Here is an 11047-nt window from a genome sequence, read left to right on the forward strand (position 1 = left end):
ATATTATTATATAATAATAATAATAATAATAATAATAATTATTATTATTATTATTATATACAAAATATTAATACATATATTTATATTCAAAGTACATTTTTTCATGATCGATTCTAAAACCTAGAACAAATATAAGATATATTTGATATAAGATATTTTGATATACAAAAATTTCGCTTGAAGCTTATTTATTAAAAAAAAAATTATAATATGAATTAAAGTTAAATAAAGCGAGATAGGAATAAAATTCTCATTTTCTTTCTATCTCGCTTCATCTAACATATAATTAATTCTTTAAATATCCGAATGTTGAATTTAATATCTTTTATAAAAGCATTTAAATTCAATATTGATCCATGATTTTAAGAAATTTTATGCATTTTGTTAAATGCAATAAAAAAAACGTAATATTATCACAATGTGACTAATCGTATATTACGTAATTGCCATTTACCTTATGGAGATATGGAATATATATGTATATGAATTTTTCTATAGATATTCGAATAATAAAAATTTTACCGTATAATTATATATAATAATTAAGTAATATAAGCATCGACACACATTTAAAAATGTCTACTTTATTTAATAGCTTGGAACGCCATTATTGGCGTTGAAAATGTCTTTCACCTTAGACCTTTTACAAACTTGCTGCTTCGGATTTTCATTGAAGCTTCACTTTGCCAAGTTGAACGTATTTGCCGTGGAGTTTCGACACGTCTTCTGTCATGTAATCGATACCCTTCAAGCGATAACATTTTCTCCCCCGTGATAATTCTCGTGTTCTGCCGGTAAGCATGAAATTATGTCTGACTTTCGTAACTTCCGGCCCAAGAACGATGTAGAACAAGCGTGCCATTGTAAAATTTAGAACGATAATTGGGTCTTTTAAATTTTAACAATCAATAATATTTTTTTTTTTGCATGCGAGAAAATTTGAAATAATATTCATAGTTAATTATATAATTTGTGAAAAAAAAAATTGAGTAATTTGTGCAATAGAATAAAAATTTGTGCAATAGAATAAAAATTTGTGCAATAGACATGAAAGAATTTTGCACATAATTTAACTTATTGTTAGGAATTTCGAAAGCAAATTATAATTATTATTTAAAAAATAATTTCATGTAATTCTTTAAAATTATACAATAAATAAAATGATAATTGATGATAAAATAATAATTATTATTTTCTCTCTTCGAAATTTTTAATATCCAATTCGTATTAATGAAATGTTATTTTTTCATAGTTTGATATTTTATCGTTGATTATAATCAATATCATTAAAGGAAGAAAAAATTATATACTTAAATAAAATCTATAATTAAAACATTAAAATCTTGGCGTAAACGAATAATCAAAATATTCGTATAATTTTATTATTAAAATAGATATAAAAATATTTTTAAAAAATACTTAAAAGATGTGTATTTTTATATTTTTTCAAGTAATTTTTTTTGTTATTAAATTATTTTAAAATGATCTTAATTATTTTATCACACTATGTTAAGTCATCAAAATCAAACTGGAATCTTTTATCTTTCGATTTTTAATTATGCAATTGAAAAAAGTTTGTTAATTTTAATGAAAAAATGAAGAAAAATAATAAAAAATTCCTTTTTCCATTAAACCCATTTTTATTAAATGTATATAATATAGATTCAAGATGGTGATTGTTACATCTGTATTTAACCTCATTACTCTCTTGATGTAGCGCCACTTTTTTTAAATCCTTAATGAAATTGAAAAATAAACAATTCCACAATTCAACGATAACAGTTCAATTAGAAGAATTTTTTAAACAATTATATGTAAAGAAAAGATAAAAAGTCTTATAATTATTTTATATTTCTGTTAATTTTATTATTTCCTTTATTATTTCCTTATTTACCACACTTTATATATTTATTTGCGCTAATCGTATGGAAGAAAGGTGAAGAAAAAAAAAAGAATACTTTTCGGCAAAACGCTTTTTATTTATATACAAAAATCACAAGTTAAAAGTATACGTATAATATATACTATCGACGCTCGATACGTGTCTTCGCAGCTGCGATGGCGTCGTCATTTTTTCGCGTTTTACGTTTGTGAAAGCAGCGTGCGCGCATCGGCACGATCCTGTCGTAAACTGTTGAACAGTGCGCATTACTTTCATCTATACAGGTAAGATAAAGAATCTCGAAGTATACAGTTATTATATACCGGCTGGCTCTCGCCTTAATTTTTTTTTTTTTCTGTTACATATAATCCTAGATTAATATACCACACTATATTTATTTTTATGGTCGCATTGGAGGCTCAGGGTCGGTTCTGTCCATGGCAAGCTAGCTCGAAATCAGGTCACGTTTGAGGTATTGGTTGGGCTGATTAACCTGTGGAACGGGAATACTGTTAATTATAAGAAAATAGTTTCGTGTTCGTTAACGTAATTCCTATAGAATTCCTATATTTCACGTGTAGAACGAGCAAAAAAACACATTAGTAGGAAACAAAATGGAGGATTAATATTAATTATAATATTAATTATTTGATATTTAATCACTTTCTTTTTTTTATAAATAAACATTTAGTGGAAAATGAATTTATATCTGCTTGTTACTATTTACTATAATTTATTCTATTTAATTGTCTAATTTATTTTCGATTATATATACAATCATTAGGAATTTAATTTTAATCATATTGTTCAAAACAATAAAAAGAAGAAGAAAATTAGAAATTTAATTTTGATAAATATTACATTAATTTGAAAATAAAATACACATACAGGAAAAATTTTGTATTGAAAAATTGAAATTGATAGATATCGAATAATTTACAATCTATTGTATGAAAAATTGAAGATTAGAAATTATCTTTTGCTATAAAACTTATATTTTAAAATAATTGAAGAAACCAATGCAAAATTAATCCAATCTCGAAATCAATTAACATGTCTGATAAGAGTAATCTGATATCAATAATTTTTATTTTTATAATAATTTATATAAATACCTTCTGTCATTGTTTGTAAGAAAATGCAACCTGTTTCTAAATTCATTTCTATTTAAAAAAAAATAATCACTTTCGAGTTAAAATTCCCAATTTCTAAAAACTGAAATTATTTTATTTATTTTATTACTTCCTCTTCCTGCATAATGCGTCGTCCATTCTCAAATAGATTAAAGAAATAAACCACGAGTGAAGATCGATTTAATCTATCGCTTATCACATACCTCGGCCAGGCGGTCGTTGTTGGCCACCATCATCCTCTTCTGGATGAGCCGCATTCCACTCGAGCGCCCTTTGAATCTCTGGAGGTATTGGTGGTGCCGTGGGGATATGAGAACCTTGCACTTGGAAGCCATTCTCGTCGGCTACGTACGTGATACTAACTTGTTGGCCATCAGGCGCCGTGTAAGAGTCAGAGCCTTGCGAGACCACCGGTGTCTCGTTGTCTACCTGTTTAGGCTGTCCTGATTCTTGGTGGCTGATCCCATTGCTCGTCTCGAAGCTGAATAACAATTATTCAAAACAAAATATTTTTGAATTGTAAAATCTTTAATTTGTAATATTTTCAATACATCAAGAAATTATGTATGTTTAATCAAATAATAGATTATGTTTGTAATGTATGTAATGGATTAGATTAATGTATTTTTGTCCTTATTTAAATATACTTTTTCAAATTGTATTAATAATAAAAGAGAAAATAAAGATAATTTTATTATTTTTCAAATTATTTTTGATAAAAAGTGTTGTTTATACAATAATAATTTATAGAAGATGAATATATTCTGTATTTATTTATAGCCTTAATATGTTATAAGAATATTTTAAGAAATTATAGAAACAAATTTAACTTCTTTAACTTCTAAATTGAGAGATATGTAAAAATTAATATACTGATTGCATATACAACATACAAAATATTTAAAATTGCACAAAAATAATCACTGTTGTAATAATTGATATTCAGATGATAGGTAGATATTAATTTTTGAAGAATTATAGCTTAATTGACACTTAATGCTAGTAAAAGCTAGTGAAAGCTTCCTTTTCGAAATAGTGTACTAATGTTTCATCAGCACTGCATTTAGATTCATTAACAGGATACTGATACTATACCTGATGCTGTATTATCAGATATTCAATGCTAAATACATCCGATATTGATAATGTAATTTTGAAATAATTTTTTGAAAAAATACATTCGATTTTATTATACGTAATTTCATAAATTTTTGATTTTTCTAAATAAATAAAATTTTATAATTTTAATTAAAAAAAATCTAATTAAATAAAATAAAGAAACTGCTGGAAAATAATCATTATTATCAATTAAATTCTATAGATAAAGGATAAGTATTAATTTCTATAAAATTATATTCTAATCGAAATAAAAATAATCGATAGAAAATAATTAACAATTGTATATTAAAACTAAACGTATTATTATAATCGAAGGAAAAACATTCCATCCGGTAGTCACTTCTATCTACACTATGTTCTTATGTAGAACAGAGATTTCAGTGGGCGACAATTGCGGATCATGTGAATAAGCCAGCGCCATTGGACTCAGATACCTGTTATCCTATGTCCATTGTGCTCAACGTCTGTGATTACTTTGCTCGTTGTACGCCCGTGTGGCAGCAACAGGGAGTAAAGGTCTCGTTCCGATTTGTTACATAGTGAAACAGTGGACATTTCAACTTTGAACTCGATTTTCTCTACGTTTTCCGCAAGGCTAATTGTAACCCAACTGATTTCGTATAAAACTATATTCAAATGAGATAGAAATGGAAATGAAATTCTCTCATTGAAATGAATTAACGTTATATTAAATATTTTAACTTAATATAAAATGAGATTTTACGTGATACGATGATTCAATTTAAATTAATTTAAGGTACTTGAAGATTCTTTTTATCATGTCTGGATAAATATTCTGCATTTTTTAATAGAAAAATATTGTTTGTTAATAACGAAATCAGTTTCATCATCGTAAATATTTTTTCACTTGCAACAATTTATTTCTTTCAACGGTGCTGTATCTTGTGATGTTCGTATACTTACTTATTGACGTAATTGCCGTCAAAGTTGACTTCAAGTTGCTGAGATGTGATCACCGCATCTTTGTCAGCACCACCGCTAGGTCTTTGAGGGGCAGCTAACGTCGCTGTCGTACAAAGTACGACCGCCACTAACGCCTGAAACAATTTTTACTTCTCAGAATGATACAAAAATATTCGAATAAGAAAAATAATTAATTAATAATAATTTATACGTCATGAATCATATTAATCATAATACAATTTCTACTCATAAAACATCCTAATTTAACGTTTAAACTATACACTAGAAGAAATTACTAAATGTTTTTAAATGTGTTTGATTATTTAAACCATAAAATATCTGAAAAAAAAATAGTTACAAAACAATACAATTGGATACTGACTGCGGTATATGAACCGTGCAAATCAAATCCATAATCGTATCTCGTAACGCGAATTATATAGAGAATGTCATTGAAAACAAGCGTGCAAGCAAATCACTATCGTTCTCGAGTAGAATCCGCGCCAATTAAGTTTAATTGGAATTTGGAGTTTTTTAAACCTCGGGGGGATTGTTCCTCGTGACTGACAAAGCGAGGGTGGGAAATCCGTGGACCACGAGAAATGCCGATCCCTAACACCATTTACAAAACCTTTCGTTCAAATATTCATAGAATTCGTGAAAGTAACGCTTCGTGGCGATGGCGTGGCGCGGTTGCAAAGGGCAAGCGAGGATGATAATGCCTGGAGACTGCACGACACGCGGTTACATCAGTTGCAAATGACATTATGAAATACAGCGTAATGGTAGGACGAAAGTGGTACCCATGTAATGTGCCCGTTTTTCTCCTCACGACCATGGAACGTGTAATTTCATTCAAGAATCTCAACAGCCCTGAATTTATCTGCTCAAAGAAAAATTCGCGTCCTAAATGTCAACCTGATCAGATTTTCGTCGATGACTTTTATCGATCGTAGATATGTGGATAAAGAATCACGATCCGAGGTTTTAGGTATTTTTAAAGTGATTTAAATTGATAATATAAGAGAAACAATTTCATTTTTAAAGTTATAATTAACCAATTCGAAATTTTATTCGAAACGTTATCACATAGAATTTAAAGACTTCATTTTGTATTATAAATTTTCTTCTTTTCTAAACTAAGAATTTAAAAAAATAATTAAAAATTATGTTTCAATTATATTTATGAAACTTTCTTTCCAAGTATCAAAGAAATAATAACAATTTTTAAATATTCTGAGATTGCTGCAATATTTTTTAAAATTGATTAAGTAAATTAATTAAGTATCATCCAATCTGAAATTAATTTTAAAATTTACTATCGAGTCGGACAAAATCGGACGAATTTCCAAAAAAATACGTTTCACGAAAGATAAAAATTTTCCTGTTAATCTCCTCCTATTGCATGCGAATGACAAAGTAACCGATACGGCCAAAGATCGGATTGCCCGTGCCCCTTAATCCAGTCCATAACGTGTTTCTAATTACCAATTACGAGCAACAGCGCCACATCAATGGAACGTTATACGGGACGAGATTTCATTCTCGTAACAATGTAATCGATATTTCGATTCTCCTTGACCGTATGACCGAGCTGGAACAAGTGGTCGCTTCCTACGTGTCGTGTTCGCCGCATAGACAATGGAACGCGCGGAAGGCCAAGAGAATCCAGTCACCAGGCAGTGGCGAAGAATAGGACAAGGAAGGAAATCGGAGAGGCCTGCCTGAGGATACAAGCGGACGTAGCTTATCGTGATTTCTCTTGATCCAAGTCGATTGTTTTTTCGTAATTTTCGGATACAAAACTCTAGAGAGTGGATGGTATCTTTTTGCATTGCACGATTTATTTTCGTATAGAAAAATATTTATTCTTAGATAGTTATCAATTCAATTTATCAATTCAGAAGTTTTATTCTCAACGCGATCTTTATTTCGAAAAATTTCTTAAGATTTTTTTTTCAACATACTTTTGAAAATATTTGAGAAAAAAAAACTGTTCTCAAATATTCTCGAAAGACAGTTTCATTTTTAAATAAAATTCTAAAATAAATTAAATAGATCGTTACTTGATATTATAATATGATGATCCCCAATTATAGTACAACTCAACACGAAAATGAGAAAAAATGGCAAGTTTCACAGTAAAGATGGAGTTAAATACCGGTGGCTGTAATGACGCACTGTCCATCGACTCTTCTCAATGTGCAATCAGACGGATTATGAAAGAAGTGGAGAGATGCGGAGGCGCATCTTCTTTTTATTTAATAAGGTCAAACGATCATCGTGGGGAGACACTGTCTGAGAGATATGCCGACAAGTTTCGATACGTTCGATACGTTGATTGTCAATTTCGCTCTTCCGTCGTGGCAGTAGAGGTAACGATATTGGTACATATTGGGTTTGAAATCGAAAATCTAACTCGAAACTATTTTCTGCCTTCGACGATGGTAACTTTTTCCTCGTTTTTCCTATATTTTTCCTTTTTAATCTGTATTTTTAGGATGAATATATACAGAGTGTTAATATATTCGTGGAATATCTTTGAACGTTCGATTTTACAAAAATTTTTAAAACGAAAATATTGGTTAAGGCTTATTTATTAAGTTATAAAACTTAGAAGTAATCTAAAAAAGTAATTTATTAAATAAACTTTTTGATATTTTTTATCGTCAATTTTTGTATTTGATTTCTAGAATCTAGATTTATAAAAGAGTTCTATATATATATTAACACTCTGTAAATACATTTTATCTTTTTATTAAGATATATATTTTACTCGTTTTTAATTGAAGATAATGTTATATTGCAAAAGAATTTTATTTGAATCGATGAAAATGCATTGCTTCTTAAAGATATAATATCATAAAAATACTAAGTGATATTTGATAAATAAATAAATATTGCAATATTATGAAATATTTTAATGTCATTTTCTCTTTCAATAAATTTTAAATATTGAAATATCGAAGATTTATTAATAATATTTCAATATTTGTGAAACTTTTTTCTCTCCTTTTCTATCACATTAACGCTTTATTTCAAATATTGCTCTTTTAATAATCGTCTATGTACGTGCAAACATTAAAGCTAATTAAATCTACTTCGAAACAAGTAAAGCTATTATCTTCTTGTCATAATATGCAATCATTTGCAATCTCGGATGCGGAAGGATAATTTCATGTTATCGAAACTGGTGAGAAATTTTAACGTTTGTTATAATCATATATACATAACGTTTGTGTAAACAGTTATTAAAGATTAGTCTTCAAAGAAATAAATTCCTCGACAATTCAAATTTTGAGTTTCAATTTAAAAAAACAGATTTGTCAATTTGATTCAATTTGAGATTCAAATATTCATAGAATTCAATCTTTTTCTTTTATTTATTAAAATAAAATAAAAAATTATTTCCTATCACAGATCAAATTAAACTTTTCAAAAATTTAAAAATTTTCTTTACAAAAAGATAAAATTTACTTAATACATTAGTAATAATATATAATTATAAAATTGTAAATATATAATATTTAAAAAAAATCATTTTATTATCCAATACCCTCTTTTTGAACAAAAAATTACTATATTTTTTTTGTTCTTTATTTCTTGTTTAATATTGGTTTGTTTAACTCGTTATTGGTTTACTGAATGATGGAACAAAATGACACAATTGGAATCTACGCGTCATTGTACACGAAAATATTCGTTTATGTCACGTTTTATTCCATTGCAATTGTCCTACCTCGAAGAAAAAGGTGTCGACACGAGTATAATATGACGCAATCGCGCTAGTCGTTCGTCGCTCGTAATTGTTATGATAATTCTATTCTTAATTTCACGCCTGTCCTCTGTTCCCTCGTTCGAATTCCGTTAATTTTGATTGTATGCAATCGCAACACCGATCTTCGAACGCCTCCTCTCTTAATACTGCATCGAGAAGGAATCGTCGATTTGAAAAATGAGATACGCTTACAGCGTAAAAGAAAAGAATAACCTAACCTAATCTTTCGTAAAAAAATTTTATTTCGATTCTGTACTAACATTTTCGTAATTTTCAACAAGAAAAAAGAAATTTTGAAACGTTTATCGAATCATTAGCAAATTAGCGTATTATATTTAATAGAATATATTTGAAATTCAATTCGATTAACATGTTCGTCGTTACAAGAATATAGGTTATGTAAAATTTTTACGATTTATCGCGCGAACGAAGAAGGAAGGTCAATTCTTCTTTCATTAAAAAAAAAAAAAAAATTTTCTACGAGTGTAATATTTCTGTAATGTACACAAGAGAATGTAAGTATGTTAAGATGTCTTTAGCTCATTGCTAATAAGGGAATAATGAAAACACCGATTCGCCACGGAGGAAAGGGAAAAGTTGTATCTGCAATGCGAATGACATAACGATAAGTCGTATAAGCAAGTATTAATCGATTTTAAAATTATTCTGATGCAATATCTAATTCAAAAATTACACGGAGAAAGGATATAAATAGTTTTTTCGATGAACGAGACATTCGTGTGTAAGATTTTTGAACATGAGAAAACCAATTTTAATTTATTTGTCATTATTTCCGTAATATGTCGATGCAAAAATTTTAAATATTCACATAACTAAATTTATTTTATTGCGAATATAAAAAAAATATTAAAGTTTGTTATGTTCCATTATTTCTCAAAATTAATTTCTCAAATTCTTAAAAATATACAAAAAATTTTTATAAAATAAAATGTAATTTTAAAAATAACGAGAGAAAGAGAGAGAGAGAGAAATTAAATCTTTTTTATATCTATGTTGAATCAATTCACGCGGAAAAGATTTTATTACCACAATTCACGAAGTATCGAATTTCGGCGGGAATTTCAATTTTGAAGGATAATATCCCACGAGCACGATTACATTTCGTGTCTACAATTTTTTTGAAAACACGCATTGATAAGAAAAAACGTTCCGTTGTCGCGTTTCATGTTTATCTCGCGCGTTTTCAGCTAAATTTCATAACGACGCAACATCGAGAATAAAGCGAAACATTATCACATTCGTGCAGCGCGATACGAGAGGGAAAAAAAATCGGAAAGATGAAACAAAATTGCACGATACGAAACACGATATTACATCAGTCGAAACAAGCTTGAACCGCATCCGCCATTTCTTTTTTGCGTGAAATAACTATTTCTATCATTAACATAAAATTATCAAATGTTCACTCATCGAATAACTTTTCAAATTCTAAATAAAAATTCAAAGTAATCGGGCAAGAAAAGAATTTGATACTATTCATAGTTTCAAAAAAAAAAAATTGCATAAAATGAAATTAATAATATTTGATTTAAAAATCAAAACACTTTTACTTTCAAAAGCAATATCTCGATACTCACGAATCTTTCTCTATACCTATATTATATATCATTAAATTAAAACGTCAAAGTAAGAGAGAAAATCGCGCATGCGATATCGCGAAAGTATGTCGATTTTGCCCCAGCGCGTATCAAAACTGTCTCGTTGTGATCGAACACCGATTGTAATTCACGGCCGGAGTCGGTGGCGGTTCAAGGGTTCAACTTGGAGGATTTAACTTTCCATGTGAAATTCTCGCGGGCTACTGTGTCGTACGTACGCGTGTCTTACTACTCTACTGAGTACCTACCTTGATAGTGAACATAATCTCTCTCTGTCACACGGACACCGGCGATGAAGCGGTTAGGATGCAGATGGGTTGGTACTTGTGCTTCTTCGTCAGATGCTTCGCCTCTTTATATACACGACCGTAGCAACGTGGTGCAGTGAAAGGGGTCATCCCTGCCCTCTTCACAATGCACTTCTTCTGACCAGTGCATCTTCGGAAAAATGTGTTCGGATGAATCGGAGAATAGAGATTTTTCATCGTGACACGTGATACGCATAAGGATTGGCCCAGGATACGTACGTTTGATTTTCATGGTAATTAATTTCGTGGATATATATATACATATATATGCATACTTTTTTTTT

The 11047-nt window shown here is 29.0% G+C and overlaps 1 protein-coding gene across 1 annotated transcript; it reads right to left on the bottom strand.

Annotated features, from left to right (window-relative positions):
• Positions 1-1955: 1955 nt before the first annotated feature.
• On the bottom strand, positions 1956-10818 carry LOC102679597 (endocuticle structural glycoprotein SgAbd-1-like). Its single transcript, XM_006621172.2, has 4 exons — positions 10704-10818; positions 5059-5192; positions 3219-3496; positions 1956-2375 (listed from the first exon to the last, which is right to left on the bottom strand). Exons 1-4 carry the CDS (start codon positions 10716-10718, stop codon positions 2371-2373), a joined length of 432 nt encoding a protein of 143 aa, XP_006621235.1. The 5' UTR covers positions 10719-10818; the 3' UTR covers positions 1956-2370.
• Between the last annotated feature and the right edge of the window lie 229 nt (positions 10819-11047).

The sequence above is a fragment of the Apis dorsata genome, unplaced genomic scaffold (genome assembly GCF_000469605.1).
Source record: "Apis dorsata unplaced genomic scaffold, Apis dorsata 1.3 scaffold_598, whole genome shotgun sequence".
Taxonomy (NCBI): domain Eukaryota; kingdom Metazoa; phylum Arthropoda; class Insecta; order Hymenoptera; family Apidae; genus Apis; species Apis dorsata.